The 18229-nt window shown below is 49.8% G+C and overlaps 1 protein-coding gene across 5 annotated transcripts in view; it reads right to left on the bottom strand.

The window, feature by feature from the left end:
- The window catches only part of DLGAP3 (DLG associated protein 3), a 61953-nt gene that overhangs the window by 30369 nt on the left and 13355 nt on the right, over window positions 1–18229 (bottom strand). For 2 of the 5 annotated variants that reach the window (XM_047873665.1, XM_047873666.1), the window contains exons 2-5: window positions 10204–10286; window positions 7754–8911; window positions 3147–3352; window positions 2761–2833 (exon numbers count right to left, since the gene is read on the bottom strand). In XM_047873665.1, the coding sequence (XP_047729621.1) occupies window positions 2761–2833; window positions 3147–3352; window positions 7754–8860 (1386 nt within the window). In that variant the 5' untranslated portion in view covers window positions 8861–8911; window positions 10204–10286. Of the gene's footprint in view, window positions 1–2760; window positions 2834–3146; window positions 3353–7753; window positions 8912–10203; window positions 10287–14807; window positions 15100–17769; window positions 17840–18229 lie in introns of those variants that run through there. The other 3 variants (XM_047873663.1, XM_047873662.1, XM_047873664.1) reach the window with 3 other exon arrangements.

Below are 18229 nucleotides of genomic sequence, written 5' to 3'. Positions count from 1 at the left end.
TGTGCTGACAGCTCCGAGCCTGGAGCCTGCTTCAGATTCTTTGTCTCCCTCTCTCTCTGCCCCTCCTCTGTTCAATCTCTCTCTCTCTCTCTCTCTCTCTCTCTCTCTCTCTCTCTCAAAAATAAATAAAATGTTAAAAAAAATTTTAATGTGACAATAATAAAGACTAATTTGGAGAGGTAAAAAGAACGCGGAACAAAATACCAGGCAACATGTACAATAAGAAGGGAAGAGGTCATCAAAACTAAAGTATCCTAAGGAAAGAAGAAATTGTCAAATTTAGACCTTGCTAAGTCAAATATGCACATGAAAATTATAAGAGTGACCACAAAGAATGAAAATAGAAAATAGAACTGCCAAATCAGTGTGGGATTTGGTAGTAAGAAAAATGAAGAAGAAAACTAATCCAAAAGAAGGTAGGAAAGGAGTAGAAAAGCATCACTCAAAAGGCAGGAGAAATAGAAGGCACACAATGAAACAGCAGTAATACTATTGTATTGATACAGGTGTATCAGTAACCACAATAAATGTAAATGTACCAAACCCTCAAGCTATTGTCAGTATAGATATAAACTAAATTCCTTAAACTATTTACAAAAGACCTACCTAAAACATAAGGAGACAAAAAGCTGGAGCACACCTGTGGTGTCAGAAGGGTAGCAAGAGGACCACTGTGGCTGCAGTGGGTGACAGGCGGAGGAGCATTAGGAGCGGGATTCGCAGGTAGCAAGGGACAGATCGTGCAGGGCCTTGTAAGTCCTCTGAGTAAGGTGAGGGTTTTGAGTGAACGTAATTCTATTTTGAAATGATCACTCTGGGATGTACTGAGAGAGAATGAAGTGGGGCAGGGGCACGTGCAGGAGACCATTCAGGAGGCAGTGTCAAAGCCCAGACAAAGGTCATGGTGACTTAGGCTGGAGTGGTGGCATCGGAGGTGAGAAGTGCTTTGGTCCTGGATATACTTGAAGATGGGACCAACAAGGTTTGCCGAAAGCTTGGATGGGGCATGTGAGGCAGAGAAAGGAGTCAAGACTGACTTCAGGCTTTTAGATCAGAACTCCTAAAAGGATAAAGTTGTCATTACCTGAAACAGAGATGACAGTGGACGGAGGAGTATGTTTGGGGAGGTAGGGGGAATGGGGTAAGGGTACTAGCAGTTTCGTTGTGGATATCTTAAATTTGAAATGTCTACTAAACATCCAAGTGAGATTTCAGTACACAGTTAGACACACATGCCCAGCAATTATGAGAGGATTGGGGCTGGAGATACACATTTGGAAGTCACCAGGCCCTCAATAATATTCAGAGCCAGGGCACCTGGGTGGCTCAGTTGGTTAAGGATCTGACTTCGGCTCAGGTCAGGATCTCACGGTTCGTGGGTTTAAGCACCGCATCGGGCTCTATGCTGACAGCTCAGAGCCTGGAGCCTGCTTTGGATTCTGTGTCTCCCTCTCTCTCTGCCCCTCCCCTGCTCGTTCTCTCTCTCTCTCTCTCTCTCTCTCTCTCTTTCAAAAACAAATAAACATTTTTAAATTTTTTAATAAAATAAAGTAATATTCAAAGCCATGAGCCTAAATGAGCTCACTTAAGGAGTGAGTGTAGAGAGAAGTCCAGAAACTAAGCCCTGAAAAAAATCCAGTGTTCAGATCTGGCGAGTTGGAGAGGCACTGGTGGCAAGACCAAGCGTCAGCAGCCAGAGAGAATCTAGGAGAACCTAAAAGGTATGGTGTCCTCAAAGCCAACTGACTGAGGTGTTTCAGGAAGGCGAAAGTCTTCATCTGTGTTAGATGCTGCTGATGGGTCAAGTAAAATGAGAACTGAGCATTGAACTAGTGGGTTGAGCAACATAGGCTAGGCTGATGAGAAACAACAGCTGTGCCAATCAGATTCCCTGATTCAGGAAATGTAACAAAGACCTCAGCAGCAAACAATAGGAGCCAATGTGGACATTCTTCTGCACTGCTTTTTTGCATTGCTCTTTTTTCCCTGGCAAACAGTAAAAATAGCTAACCTTTACTGAGTGCTGGCTATGTGCCACGAGCACTATTATGATGCCTATTTTTAAATAGAGAAAGTGGGGCTCAAAAAAGTCAAGTAACTTGCCCCAGGTCACTCGGCTGGTAAGGAGCTGAGCTAGAATTCCAATTCATGCCATACATGTAATTACTAAACTGCACCGCCTCTGCTTAGCTAAGGGGAAAGTCTACACTTAGGGATGGAACTCACATTTATAAAGTACCACTTTGGAGCCAGGTACCTTGTGTTTGCATACATTTTCTCACGGAACTCTCACAAAGCCCCTGAGATAAATATCACTACTACTGTCATTTTAAAGGTGAGAAAACAGAGGCGTTGCCGTGTCTTCCAATGGTTGGAGTGGCGGGGAGAGAACTCAAGCACAGGCCATCTCTCAGACCGCAGCTCTGCCTATCCCTGTACCATCTGCACAATCAAGCCTGCCTTTTGCATGGGGCGAACTGGGAGTAATCAGGCCATGACAGGACTGGAAAACCTCAGAAAACTGATGTTGCCCCTGCAAACTCATCACTTAGAGGCCCCTCGGTGGTTTTGAAGAATGTGACTGAGACCCCCAGGCTGAGTCAGATCCAGGAGTCCCAAGGCCTCCCAGCTCCCCCCAGAACCAGACCTGGGCTCTCTCCATGGGCAGACCTCTGATTTTCAGGCATAGGGTGAGTATGGGACTGACCCCACCCCCCTTCCTTCCCACCCTTTCCTTCAGGTGTGCTGGACCATCCCTACCTGTCCGGTGGTGAGGGAACGGCTGTAGCCAGGGATGGAGCTCCGGGGATGGATCCGGGGTGGGACACAGCAGCTGGGAAAGGTCAAAATTCCAGATTCAGAATGGGGGTCTGCTAGAAGGGGGAATAATAGCACTGGGGCCTCTGAGCAGGTTCTATACCTCAGAAACCCCCAGACAGGGATCCTCCCAGGAGACTCCTGGGTGAAGAGACTCTCCTAAAGAGGCACTCAGAGAGGCACTATCTCACCAGGGACCCCCTCTTTCTGTGGGGCAAAGCGAGACTCCCCCAGTCGAATCCTAGGCAGGGAACCCCTCTGGTGCACATCTCCTGCAGGGACCCAGCATCAGCTTCCCACTCTCCGCCCCCAGCCCTCCCTGTCCTTACTTGATCCGGGCCTGGTCCACGCTGGAGGAGCGGCGGGAGGTGAAGCGCCGGGCGACTGCCTTGGGGGACGTCTTGGGGCTGCCTTCTGAGTCTCCACTCTCCTCATCCCCCATGGCTTTGATGTAGCTGCCGCTCCGCATCCTGCGGCAGGGGATCTCCCCATCCTTGCCCCCAGTGGGGTAACCCCCCCAGTCATCTTGCGGCACCTGCAGGGACAGGGGCTTCTGTCTCTCAGACACGTCCCTATGAAATCTAGAAGCCAGAACCCTCTGTCCCCATTGCCGGGGTGCTCTGCTAGCTGGAGCAGGCCATGCTCAGGGGCATGCAGAAGCGGAGCCGGAGGTAAGGTTTCAGCTGTCCCCTCCCTTACAGGAGATGCCTCATCATCCTCCATGGACCTTTTACTACTTAATTGAGGGCCACCTATGGAGTCTTGGAGGTGATATGCCAAGTGCCAAGAGGTTGAAGATCGGAGGCCAAAGTGACCTGTGTTGACCCACCCCCCGCAGTGAAGTATCACCTGCCCTCACCTTTCACCCCTCCTGCTCCTTCTTTCTCTTAACCTGCTGACATCCTAAATCCTCCAACTCTCCCTCCTTCCCTCTCTGAGGAGTCACAGAAGGCTCTAAGCAGGGAAGTGCCATCAAATTTGGTTCAGAAAGAGCACTCTGACAATCCAAAGGGGGGATGCACTGTGTAGCGCTGGGAGAAGGGCAGGGGATCGAGTGGCAGGAGGGAGACCAATTAAAAGGCTTATGCTGTTAGCCAGGCAAGAGATGATGAGCCTAAATTAAGACCATGACAATGAGGGGGACGAAGAGATGGAAATGAGGTGTTAAGGAGCATCAGTGAGCCTGATTAGATGTAGGGGGTGAGGGGGTGGTGGGGGGTGCGCTGGGAGGAGTCACAGATGACTGGGAGGTTGCTGGCTGAGGACCTGGGGGATGGTGCTGTCGTTCACTGAGCCACAGAATCCCAGAGAAGCAGGTTTGGGGAAGAGGTGATAGGTCAGGGTTGAGCATCTTAAGTCTGGCAGAGAACTGCTGAGCAGGTGGTTGGATGTTCAGTTCTGGAGTTCACTGGAGAAATCTGGGTTGGAGGCAGACACGTGGGAGTCATGGGCGGCAGCTGAATCCATAGGGGTGAATGAAACAGCCCAGGGGAAAGAAGAAAGAGAGCTGGGGAGGGATTCACTGACATTTAGAAAGGGGACTGCAAAGAAAGGAAGAAAAGCCTATGAAGTCACCTGAGAAGGAGTGGGCAGAGGGGTAGGAGGGAAGTCAGGAGAATGCCATGTCATGGAAACGGGAGACATTTCCAGAATAAAAGGAGCTGATAATGTCAAATGCCACAGTGCATTGAGAGGTTAGTAATTCGGGCTCAGGAGTTAAAATCCATGTTCAAAATCTCGCCCCATCACTTGCTAGGCAAACTTGGGCAAAACTGATTACTCTCTCAGTTTCCTCATCTATGAATCAGTAATGACAATTATGCCTACATCCCAGGGTTGGTGGGAAGGATAAATAAGTCAACATGACATGCCCAGCACATAGTAAGTCCTTAGCTATTATTATTATAAGCCTTGAAAAGTGCCTTTCAAGGAGAGCTCTCAAGAGACTACTGGGGACCAATGCCAGAACATTTTAGAGGACAGGGGATGTGGAGGTCAGACTGTAATAAAGGGAGAATGAAAGGAAGTGAAGGTGTAGAACCTATGCTTTAAGAACTTGGGTATGAAGAGAAGACAGTAGACAGAAGGGGGTACGGAGTTGAAGATTTTGTAGGATGAGAGACTTGGGCATATTTTCAGAATAAGAGAAAGAGCCAGTAAAGACAAAGCTAGCCTTTAAATGTAGGATGGAGAAGGGGCAGTCAATTCAGGGATAGAGGGGATCCCGGGGAGATGGGCTCAAACCCTGCTGGAGGGATCAGTCTGGGTGAGTGGTCTTGGCTTTTTCTCTGAGCCAAGAAGGAAGGCAATGGGGGTGGCTGGGGATCTAGACGAATCCGTAGGTGGCTGACAGGAAGGTGAGGGAACCTGTGATGGTTGGCCTACACTAGGAAGAATGACGTATAAATAGAGGCGTGGGGGAGAGGGCTTGGGCAGGCAAGGAAGATTTCGAACACCTGTTGTAAGAAACAGGTTGAATGGGGTGAGGATGGAGACTAAGAAGGTCAATATTCAGGGACAGCATAGGGTTCAGGGGAGGGACAGAGACTCTGGGGGTGAGGCTAGGTGAAGGGACAGAGATAAATATGAAAACAGAGACCCAGGGACGGAATGGGTTCCCAGGATGGAAGTAACCCACCAGGAGGAGCAGGGCTCAGTGAAGATGTTGGAACTCAATCAGAAGAGGGTAACACAGGGAGGAACATAAAGGAACAAGGGCTCTGAGGACAAAGAGGGGTTCAAAAGAGGGTTGAGGGAGAGGTGAGGTCCAGTGGGAGAAATAGGGTCTCAACAAAAGGGTTAAGGATCCAACAAAGACACCTGGTCTGATGGGGCCAGCTTCCCTTGCTTTTGTGCAAGGTCCCTGCAATCTGTTAGTTCTCCCCCAGACAGGCTCTGACTTTGCAATCCTCAGATGTCTTAGAACCCCAGGCCCCAAGGAATCATTCCTGTCCCTGCACTCTACAGAGAGGAACCACAAGCAAGCAGAGAGACACAGGCCAGCAGATGGGATAGCCACTCTCTGCCACACTGCAGGATTCCCACTCCACAGCCACTGCAGCTCCTCGCTCCTCTGCAGGACACTGTGAGGTGCATGTTAAAAAGGAAGCCCCCAGAGAGGTCAGGGCAACCCTGGAGAAGCAGCAGGAGGCAGCGGAGTGGCAGTGAAGCTCCAGGGACAGCCAGGGCTCAGTTATAGCAGAAGAAGGGCTGGTGTTCCCTCCTTGGCCCTTTCTGCTGGACCCTTCAAATCCCAACGTAGAAGACCTCTCTACCCAGGAAAGGGGCAATTCAAGGACAACCCAGAAGTCCTGAGTCCGAGAAGTTTCTAACCTTCCCTACTGTCTGCCCCCCCCCCTTCTTGCTTTCCCTTGAGCTCTTGTAAGTTCTCCACCCAGAAGAGCCCTAACGTGTGAAGAACTTACCAGCAAGGCCAGGGACACCCAAAAGACACATGCAAGGTCAATTCTCTGTACCTTTGAACAAGCTGTAGCCTCTTCCTGGAAGACCCTTAATCCTCTTCTGCATTCGACCAACTCCAGCTCCACCAGGATTCAGCTCAGGGGCCATCCTCCCCCGAAGCTGCTCTGAGCAGTCCCCTGGCCACCACCACCCCAGGTGGGTGAGGTGCCCCCTCTGTGCCCCCACAGTGCCTCGGGCTCTGTGCTATCACAGCCTCATCACTCTAGTCTACCTGCTTCCTTGTCAATCCCACCTCAACCCTGTGGGCTCCTCACAAGCAGCTTCTGTGTCTTCGTCTTTATATCCACAGCACCCAGGAAAGCTCACTGAATGAATGACTGTGGATTAAACACGTGGAATGTGGGTTTGGGGGATAACTCTAAGTCTGCTGGACTTCCAGACCTTGTAATGACTTTTCCTCCTAAACCCATGGGAGGTCTCAAGAAAGTAAGTCCAGGGTGGGGTGGGGTGGGAGGGTTGGCTGGCTGGCTCAGTAGGAAAAACATGTGACTCTTGATCTCGGGGTCATGAGTTCGAGCCCCATGTTGGGCATAGAGATTATAAAATAAATGAAACTTAAAAAAAAAAAAAAAAAAGCAAGCCAGGGGTATGAGGGGTATGGGAGAGGGTCCTGAGGCAGAGAAAAGGAAGGTTGAGAGAGAAGATGGTGAGAAGAACCCGATCCCACCTCAGTGAGAAGATGGAGAGGGGACAGTGTGGGATGGATAAGGGCTCCATAAGGAGGAGTCAGAACTCCTTGCCTCACCTGCAGAGACCACACAAGTGGTGAGACAGGATGGAGACAGCATGCCAACTATCACGGGCACAATCCACTCCCTAGAAGCCCTGCCCTGGTGTTGTATCTGGGCCTCAGACTTCAGTGTGTCCCCAGCCTAGGAAAACCCACAGGACAGGCTCCCAAGGCTCTTCCACAGCCTTGTGGTGTCCTACTGCAGGCACCCCAGAATGACAAACCCCAGCACAGGCACATTCTGGAAATAACTGACCTTCATATTCAAACAGTATCTGGACCACCCAGATCTGAGCAGAAAAGAGGTCTGGAGAAGGCCTGGGGGCAGGAGAACTGCTTTCCAACTGCTGACCTCTAATCTCAAGGGAAGCGACTGCCAGGGAGTACCACACTGTCCTGTCCACTGCCTACCCTCAACCTCATTCTGCCTCCGAGCTCATGAGACAGAGGCCAGCACAGCTTGTCCAAACAGCAGGTCGAAGGGAGGTCTTCCTGGCAGTGACATATAATGTCAGAATAGAAGGGCCTCTTCGTTGTACAAATGGGGAAACCGAGATCCCAAAAGGGGCTCGAGGTGACACAGTGAGGCCAGGCAGAACCTCCCTGCCTCCAGGCCTCCATCATGGGGACAACTGACTCCCATCCAACCCCTTTGATAGCTCCCCGGGTGACAACCTCAATGAGGACTGAGGACCCTGTTCCCCACCCCCACCAAAGCCTCACCTGCAGATAGTGATAAGTCCTGGCTTTGGCCTTGGCCTCCGGACCCAGGAGTCCCTTGCCTGGCCCAGCCCCTGGGTATCCATCCCGGCCCTGGCTGACCATCATGGTGTGCCAGGCACTTCGCTTGACCGATTGTCCATCCAGTGACATGGACATGCCAGTGCAGGCGAGACAGCGGCCTTCCGACCCGCCCGAGCGCCCCTTGAAGCTCAAGTCCCGGTAGGACCCATCTGGAGCCTCCAGGCAGAAGGGACCACCAGGCTCCCCAGGGGGCCGCCCACCCGCTAGGAAGCCGCTATCGCTGTCCAAGTTGTCATCAGAGCTCCACCAGCCAGCGGCCTTGGACTGGTGCCGCCCGTCCCCCTTGCGGTCCTTGCTCTTGCTCCTCTTGCCGTGCCGGGACTGGTGGTGGTGGTGGTGGTGGTGGTGATGGTGGTGGTGGGAGGTGTGGGGGCCTCCAGAGCCCGGGCCAGGGTAGCTGTCTCCTCCAGAGCCACCTCTTCCCTCAGCCTTGGGCCCATTATAGTCCCGCTTCCCTGGGGCCTCCAAAGAGTGGGACTTGGCGAAGAGCTTCTGCACAGAGTGAACCAGGTGCCGGATGCGGCTGGGGCTCTCGCTGCGGGCCTCCGGGGCAGTGCCAGACGCTGGCCCTGACCCGGGCCCGGCCCCTGCTGGACCTCGCTGGTATGGGAGTGTGTGGAAGCCATCTTGTTGAACTGGCAACTGCTTTTCAAACTGGTCCAGGAGTGTAGAAGGCAGGCGGGGGGCACCCTTGCCCTGAGGGTGGCCCACACAGTCTTCACAAGTGTCGAAGGGGCCCTGGCCGGGGTACATCCTGGGGAAGGTGCTGCTCCCCCCCCCAACCCCGGCCCCCCCTGGCCCTCCCTCAGGGCCTACTGATGGCCCTTCACTCAGGCTCAGGGGCCCTTCAGGAGAAAGGTGTCCCAGGCCAGCTCTCGGGGCACAGAAGCGGGGCTCGGTGGAGAAGGCCTCCCCGGAGCCCAGCAGGTACGGGGCCCTGGCAGCTGGGCCCACGTCCATATGCTGCTGGTCGGCAAAGCGGGCTGGGCGGGGATGGCTACCGCGGTCGCCATGGTAACCCCTCATGGCCTCAGCAAGGGTTCTTCATAGTGTTGGGGGCCAGGCCCCAGGAACCTCCTGGGAAAATAAAGAGAAAAAGGATTTGGAATGAACAACAGGCCACTTCACCTAAAACTATCTACTATTAGGTATTCCAGTATCCCTTTAGGTAATGCATATCAATTTATTGTAATTAATTGTACTATCTTTCCACAAATGAGCTTCAAATTCCTTAAAACAGTCATACTAGACAAAGACACAAGGGCACAAAATAATGCCATCATTCGCCAAATGCTGCAAATTTGATAAATACTTATTCACAAGATAAAATACCCTCAGCCAAATGAGTTTCTAAAAATCCTTAGGGTACCCAAAATAAAAGGATACCCAAACAGACTATATATATATATATATATATATATATATATATATATATATATATGAAACCAGTCATTAGGTGAACTAGCTTTCAACAAACTGGCTGTAGGCAAATTGATCCAGAGCCACACCTCTGCCCCAGCCCTACCCATACCCACTGCTTCGAGGAGCCAGCCTCAGGGTCATGGCCTCCAGCAGCAGCAACCAAAGAGAACGCTGGACCTGCATCTACATACCCACCCCCTCCCCTTCTTTCCACACCCTGTTCCTTCCATCTGGCTGCAGGCTCATTCTCCTCCCTCCCACACCCCCCCACCCACCCACTCCAGGGCTGAGACAGGAAGGAATAACCTAAGATGACTGCCTCTTCTTCTTCTGGGTTCCAAGTGTTCCCCAGTGAAATTTCCCCTTTTGCCTTTCACTCCCATTGGCCACCCCCATTCCACTGTAGGGGAGTCACACAGGGAGGAGAAACCATAAAGAGGAAGAATGTTGGTTGTACAAGGCAGCATCTAAATCCTAAACTGGGATTGGAACTCAGGAGTTCCTCCTCCCAGGAACAGTAGGCTGGAAGGGCAGGGAGGTGGTGGAGAGAAAGCGTTGGAACCAGTGCCCCTGGCCCCCATCCCAGGCTTGCCAAGGCTACAGGACAGAGAGGTCAGCTCTCAGCAAGAACTGCCTCCAATCAGGACTCCAGAGCTGCCAGGACAGGAGCTACAGCAGGAGGGGGTGTCAGCAGGAGGGACAGGGACTGAGGAGCTGGCAGACGGCGCCCTCCCTCATCCTAGACCAGGCTCCTGGGCCATCTGCTGACTAGGAGGGGATGACAGCCTCAAAGACTCCAGACAGCAGCACCTCCAAGACCCATCCTCCATTCCTCCCCACCACCACCTCTCCATATCCACTGTTTCAGGTTGCATCCAGAATAACTCAAGTCATTCTGATTTCAGAACCTCAATCTACTCCTCATCTCCCAGGCTCCTACAACTCACCATCCGGGGTTTCCCATCCTTGGTGTCAGGATCCCCACCACCAAACAGAATTCTAACTTCAGAAGGCTCAGGACCACTGGCTCCTGACGGAAAAGAAGAGTAGTGAGCAAAGGAAGAAAGAGATTCTCCCAGAGTCCTCAGAGGACCAGCCTCTGGCCTTGACAGTTTCCCTTCCCAACCGCCCCAAACCAGGACTGATTAGATCCCCCATGATGCAGAGCCTTTGGACCCCCGGGAAATGAAGTTGGCTTCATTATGCAAATACATGCAAATGAGCTTACAGGTTGGACTACCTCCAACTGCAGGTGTCTGTGTGATCTGTCCATGGTGCTGAGCCACTGCTTTTTTTTTTTTTTCTTCCTCCATTGCCCTCAAATATAACTCCATTCCACAAATATTTGTTGAGCAGCTACCATAAGTAAGACTCTAAGTAAGAAGTGTGTAGAGGTGATTTAAGTGTGGTCTCTGTCATTGAGAGGCTTATAGTCTAACAAGGGACCAATCCCACATGATAGGGTTATTTTAGGTCGCTATATTTTTGCACAAGCTGTACCCTCCTCCTAGAATCTCCTTCCATCTACTCCCTTCAACCCTTTCTCTTGGCTAACACTTATCCAGATGAAGCTTCACCGTCCCTTAAAGACTTTCTGTACTCTTATTCTGGGTTATATCTCTCTATTGGGCTTTCATAACATCCTGGGTTCCCCCATGAAAGAAACATAATACTGCATTGAAACTGTCTGTTTCAGTTTCTGTCCTCTCAACTAGAAAGTGGTCTTTTGCAGTGTAGGAACCATATCTATTTATCTCTGAATCTCCAACACCTCACTCAGGGCTTTGTCCAGAGCAGGTGCTTAATAAATTGTTCACCAAGTAGATGAATAAATGACTGGACTAGAAAGGGGTAGCAAAACATTATGCTAGTTCAGATGAAGACAGGAACAGATTTAATAGAGGGAGAGTGAGGAGGCTTCCCAGAGAATGATGTGTTTGGGATGGAGAACAAGATGGCTGTGTGTTCTGAAGACAAAGTGGTGGGGGAGAGAGAATTCCCAGAGGAGGAAACAGGAGGCACAAAGGCAGAAGAGGTGGGCAAATAAGGAATTCTTAGGGGTGGGCTGTGGGAGTTCCAGCAGACATTTAGGGTTTGGCAAATACTGGGATGAGGTGGGAGAGAGAGAGAGAGAGTCAGGAAGGAAGACAACTCTGAAGTTTGCAGCAGCCGTGACTGGAAGACTAATGATGCCATTATTAGACACAGGGATGTCAGGAAAAAGAGCTAGCTTTGCAGGCATGATTAATAGTAGTGGAAGAGACACAGTCAGACATCAGGAAGAACTTCCTGACCCTGAGGAATGTGAGACAATGGAGACAATGGTGGAGTCTCCTGGAAATCTTCCACAGAGGAGAGGGTGAGACATGCCCAGCCCCTGGCCCACCCTGTGGCCTGGACTGGAGAAGCTGTTGGTTACCTTTCCTGGAGAGAACCTGGGGTGACCTCACAGATATCAACTGCTTGGCTCTAGATAACAATTCTTCTCCACTGCCCTTCTCTGGGGAAGCAGAAGTGACTTCAGACCAAGAGGCCTCACAAGCAATTGTTGGAAAAGCTCTTGGAAGCATCTCTTTGCTTTGGAAAGAAATTTTGATAGCCTGGTCCTTCATCCACATCATGATCCCCCTCCTCTTGCCCAGGCAGGACCCACGTTTGAGACTCACAGCACAAAAGTGAGTCAGACCATCTCATTTGCTTTGTTTGTGGTCACATCAAGGAGTGTCATGCTGAGCTTACCAAGGGTAGATGTTCCCAGTCTCCCCCTACTCCTTGGCCCCGCCTCACACAGGTGCTGCTGTGAAGCCTCTGAACCTCCATCAAGATTATCAAACTTCAGTCCCTTTAGCATCAGTCCATGTTCTCCCAGCTCTAAGTCTCAGGGGAGATGGGCTTCTCTTCAGACAAACTACCCATGTCCTATAGGGTAGCACTGGGTAGTGGAAAAAGTACAAGCTCTGAGACCAGAAGGTGTGTGACACTAGACAAGTGACCAGATGATGCCCACTCATCTATCTCCCAGGATCTTAATATCAAATGATAAAATGTATATGAAACCATTTTATGAACTCTAAAAGATTACACAATGTAATCCCTCATGTGAATGCTTTATTCTGAATTTGCAAAATCCCCAATATCCAAATACTAAACTATGATCAAATGCAAACTGCTGGGGGAAGGAGATACCCAATTTACGGATTTCCTAAAGAAAAGACATCATTGATGTAGATTGGATTATACAGGCTTCCTCTTATATGGTATGCTTTACCATCACATTCTCCTGCTGCCACCTTATATACTAATCCATAGAGAAGCAAAACAAGCAAGAAGGGGACTAATAATTCCATCTATCACCAAGACCTACGGATTTTGCTTCCTAAAAATAGATCTGCCCACTATTTCCATATCCACCAACAATGGTTGGCTGCCTAGCTAAAACTCACTCTCAACCTCCCTTCCCCCTTCCCAGCACCTGTAACTAGAGGCTACAGGATTCACTTTTGGCTAATGATACATACATAAAACTCGATGGTTTCTGGAAAATATTCTGCCTTTGTGATAAAAGGAGTGGAGCTTGCTAGTACCATCCTTCCTCCCTTTCTTCTAGGCTTGAATACAACCATGAAGCCTGGAGCTAAGGCGGGCTGTCTTGCCACCATGAGAGAAAGGCCTAGAGAATCCCAGAAATGCTAGTCCTGGAGTCATTGAGCCATGGAACCAACATAAGCCGTCTGCCTTCCTCTGGGCCTAAATGTGGTAAGAAATAAACTCTTCTTTATTTAAACCATCGTTGGCCAGGTTTTCTGTATTTGTAAGTAGAAAGCACCACTAACCAATCCACCTAACTCAGAACACCATCTCCTGCCTCAGCATCTGAAAAATCTCCTAACTGGTCTCCCTGCTTCCTTTCCTACCCAGCTTCCAATCCAAATGGTCACTTGGAAACAGAAATCTGATACTGTCACTTTTCTGCTTAAACCTCTTTATTGGCTTATTGATGTTCTTAAGATAAAACACCATAACCTGTCCAACAAGGCCTGCAGGGTCCGGCCCTTCCTACGTTTCCAACACCCTCTCACAACATGCTCCCCCTTGCTTTCTCTGCTCCAACCAGGCCACTCTTTTTGCAATCCCATGATCCCATCAGGGACCTGTTCCCCCTGTCCAGAAAGCTTTTCCCGCCCACCTCTGCCTTGTTAACTCCTACACACCCTTCAGATCTCAGCCCCGTTGTTGCTTCCTCGGGGCAGCTTTCTCTGGCCTCCCCGACTAGGTCAGATCTCCCTGCTGTTTGCTCTCAAGGCATTAGGCACCTGTATAGCTCTTATATCATTACCATTTTCAATGTGTGTGATTTGGAGATTGTCTGTCTCTCCCACTACACTGTAAGCTCCATGTGAGTGTAGGAATTTCATCCATCTTATTCACCCCCGCCCCCAGAATGATGCTTGGCATATGGCAGGTGTTTGTTGAGTGAATGTGAGCATTTCACTTATGACATCTTATTTAATTTCCACAATTATTCCAAGGGATCGGTACTATCCCCCGCACTTCCATTTCACAGAAAAAGAAACTGAGGCTGGGAGAGGCTAACTGATCTGTCCTGGGTCACAGAGTTGGTGGTAAAACCCAAAGTCAAACTCAGTGTTGCCTCACCCCAACACCTTAGCTTTCCTCCCACCTGTGCTGTCAGCCCAGAGAAGACACCCTTATTAAAAGCCATTCTGAAGTAAACACAGTAATGAAAGTGAATTTGTCAAAAGAAGAAGAAAACAAACAAACAAAAACCTCACACGTACCCACACACTCCAGAGCAAACCAGAGTGTGGTATATGGTTTAGCCTTTTCCCCAAAGGTGAGTACTGAGTTTGTTCCAAGTCCAAGGTCAGATAAGTACAGAGTGAAGGAAGCTCCCTGAAGCCCTATGACAATTCTAGGTGCTGGTGGTATGTTCCCCATCTTACTGCATGAAGTCACCTCTCTACTATCCCAGGACACAGAGAGTTGCTCAGGTGATGAACCTCTGGACCCAGGGAAACAGCCACTTTTGCAATTGCCTGTGCTAGCTCGGGAAGTGGAGAGTGGAGGAGTCTGGGAGGGTGCCGTGTATGACAAATTCTCTGATGCAGCTCGAATCTATCTGGGAATGGAAGAACTGGCACACATGCCGTCACCAAGAAATTACCCAATTTAGCACCAACTACACAATCCAGCAATTAGTTTCTTAAACCGGAACTTGCTGCGGGCCGCCAGGCTGGCGGGGTTGTTGTTACAAATCTCACTGGGAAACCAGCTGTGTAATTCGCCAGGAGGTTGTCACTGCCCCAAGCAATTACCTTCCAGAAAAAGAATGGAAAATGGAGGAAGGAAAAGGGCTGCAGAGGAAAGAGTCAGAGTGTTTTCTTTTTCTTTCCCCCAGGGCCCTGCCCAGCCAAATCAGTTGCTTTTCATTTTCTGAGACCCAGGCAACTCACAAACTCCCTGGATCAAAGCAGTTATGGGTGCAGACTCTGTTGTCAGACTTTCTGGGTTCAAGTCCCTTTCCACTTACTCACTTGCTGTGTGTCCTTGGGCAGGTCTTAGCCTCTCATCTGTAAAATGGCAATAATAATAGAACCATCAGAAAGGTAATAGTGATGTGATGGTTAACAAAGTGCAGTCTTTAAAGCCCTTGTACCGTACAGAATACTTAATAAAAGTAGCTCTCATTATCTGTCCCTTCAATTTTTTTTTAACTTCCTCTATTGGTTTACAGTGTGACCTTGGGTGGGTCACTTAATCTCTCCAGGACAACCATATGAGACCAAAGGTATTCTGCTGGGAAAAAAGCAGTTCTTAGTCAAGGCTGTCCACACCTGGGCACCAGGGAGCCAGACGTGTTTGGCAAAAGCCAATGTCTCAGAGGTAGACACAAAGCGATGCCTTGGGCAAAGCAAAGATAAAGATTTCAAAAATCAAATGTTATCCGATTCATGCCTCCCCCCACGAAGCTGTCTGGGAGAGCTACACGCTGGACACAATGGTCCAGATGGCAGCAAAGGGGTACAGTTGCTCTCTTGCTGGGGATCAGCCCTATCTAGTCCCCTCACACTGGAACCTATGAGGTCATCCCCATACCAGTTCCAACACAACAGAGCTTGCCACAAGCAAGGCCTGGAACTCATTTTGCTGCTGTAGTCCTGGGCTTCTGCAAGTTTCAGGCTTTGCCTACCCATCCCCTTTCCCTGTGTCAACTTAACCAGCATGGCCAGGATTCTGCTTCAGTTTTCCTGTCCGGTCCTCCACCACCCCCTGTCCTAACAGCAGCATATGTGGTGGGGGCTCACTACTGGGGAGCCTTAACACACAGCCAATGACCTGTAGCCCATACTCCTGTGTACATGGGTAGGCGTTCCTCCCCCAGCTGTCTGCCTCCTCCTGCATCCAGTTCTGCCTGAGCCCCCTTGACCATTTCAACACTTGGCTTTGCCCAGCTGCCTTTGGCAGCATCTCTTGTAGCTGGGCTGATGCCCTTGTCCCTGACCTCTCTCAATCCTACCACCAGCCCTTAGGACCCCAGAGAAAAACTTCCTACACTTACTGCCCCCAGAAAATGGAGAAGGAAGGAGGAACAGAATATTAGGAGGAAGGCTTGGGGTCTTTTTCATTCCCCTTTATTGCTTTATTTAATCAAGTCTTCCTGGGGGGTTAGGGTAGGAATTTTACAGAAAACAGGCTTACTGCCCCAAAACACTCGAGACATTTAGGTAGAGGCAAGTCTAAATCCATCTCCTGACCCATTGGACAGTGCTCAGTCTGTGAATAACCCACACTACCTATAATCTCTTTGAAAATCCCACCTCAGGGGGCTTTGCACTTGATGTTCTCTCTGTTGGAACGCTCTGCCCCAGATATTCCCATGGCTTCCTCTGCCTCATCTTTCAGGTCTCAGCTCAGAGAGGCCTTCCCTGACCACTCACTAACTAAAGTTGAGCCCCATCCCCCAGGTACGCTCTACATCAGCCTGCTTCATTGCTTTCATAGCACTTATTGTTCTTTGAGATTATTTTCTTTATCTGTTACATGTTTATAGTATGTCTCCTGATAGTAGAACATAAGCTGCAGGACGGCATGGACTTTGTCTGTTTCATGTGCTGCAGTATTCTGGGTGTCTCGAACAATGCCTGACATTAACAGGTGCTCAAAAAAATATCTTCATGGGGGCACCTGGGTGGCTCAGTTGGTTAAGTGTCCAACTCTTGATTTCGGCTCAGGTCATGATCTCACGGTTTGTGAGTTCAAGCCCCACATCGGAGCCCACTGGGCTCTGTGCTGACAGTGCACAGAGCCTGCTTGGGATTCTCTATCCCCCCACCCGCCTCTCTGCCCCTCCCCCACTCATTCTCTCTCCCTATAAATAAACTAACTCTCTCAAAAAATAAACTAAATATATAGATATACAAATATAGACATATATATCTGTGTATCTGTATGAATGAAAGTCTTCACTTGCTACCCTCATCCACTCTACTCCTGTGCCCAGTAGCCCAGAGAAAGGACCTCCACTCCTTTCCATCTAAAAGCTTTAGAGAGCCCCTGAAGGATTTAGTATTAGAAGTCCAGCCTCCAAACCCAGCCCTGCTCACCATACCTATCTAGCCCCTCTCAACTGGGCAGATACAGATGGGTTTTTTTCTAGCTGCATCTGGGTCTCTCCAGATGTGCCCCTTTGCACAGTTCAAGGAAGGCATTTGGGAGAAAGAGGAAGAAAGAGTGGGGAAAATGACTCTCCCCACACTGCAGAAAAGAATGAGACTCTGAGGAGGGAATCTCAGAGCTCAGGGTCCACCACCCACACCAAGTAGGTCTCTTTATTCAGACTCTCTGGGTTCCAGCTCCTCTCCCAGCTGGGGCCATATAGCCAAGAGACACCAGAGCAAAGTTCAGTTTTCCTCCTTCTCCAGGGCTGCCAAAGGCCCTGTGGGACACAATCCAGCCTGGTCTCCACCACCCCTTCCTCCTTCCTAATTGCAGCCATGGCCAACTGCTTTTGGCCTGCTCCTCCCTTCCTGCCAAGTGAACCAATTCTCAGTCTCTTCTGCCTTGTCATGTCCATGTTCCCCCTCCTGAAGATCTCCAGAAGCCTCCTTTGGGGGAAGTCATGCCTGCCCACTGCTGTAAGGCAGGACTCTTAGGACCAGACTCCTAGAGGACCCTGGTCAGAGGCAGCTAGTCAGAGAGACTGTGGGACTTGAGTTAAACTATTTGGGTTCATGTCCCAGGTCCACCACTTACTAGACATGTGGGCTTAAGGAAGGCCCTTCATCTCTCTTGAGCTCTCTTCACCTCAACTTCCAAATGGGGGCAAAAATAGTTCCTTTCTCATTCCATTGTCACAAGGATTAAGATAATACAGGCAAACTGTCCATCAATCTTATTGATAATGAGGGAGAAACCACTAAAGTGTGTGAGGTCTAGAAGCAGGGTCTCTAAGACCATTCTCAAATGGCCTTGGGCAAAGGCTGTAGCCATACCTGACTCAGGTTTGGATCAGAAATGGGTGCTCTGGAAACTCATTTGTTTCATGTTTCACCCAGGACTTTCTGTTTGCCTGAGCTCCTTTGGAAGACTTCCTACACCTTGAGCATGCTGAAGATAGCAGAGCAGCCCCGGCGGCCAAAGATAGTGGCATTTGAGACTAGAGGCCCTTGATTTGCAGACCCACCAAACCCTGAAGCCAGAGCTGGTGGTCTCTCTTCCAACGCCAGGGATCTGAAAGGGAAAGCTCAGTGACCTTGTTGCTGGGTATTGGAAAGACAATCATCTGCCTCAAACCATTATATTGCAGCCTACGTGCATGATGCTGAAAAACTTGCTTATCTGTCTGAGTCCCAATTTGCTCATCTGTAAAATAGGGATAATACCTACCTCCTAAGGTTGTGGCAATGAGTAAACAAGCTGATCTAACCAAGGCAGCTGACACTTATGTCTCCA

The sequence above is a fragment of the Prionailurus viverrinus genome, chromosome C1, assembly GCF_022837055.1.
Source record: "Prionailurus viverrinus isolate Anna chromosome C1, UM_Priviv_1.0, whole genome shotgun sequence".
Taxonomy (NCBI): domain Eukaryota; kingdom Metazoa; phylum Chordata; class Mammalia; order Carnivora; family Felidae; genus Prionailurus; species Prionailurus viverrinus.
The sequence above is the reverse complement of the archived record's forward strand: the minus strand, read 5'-3'. Positions and strand labels throughout refer to the sequence as shown.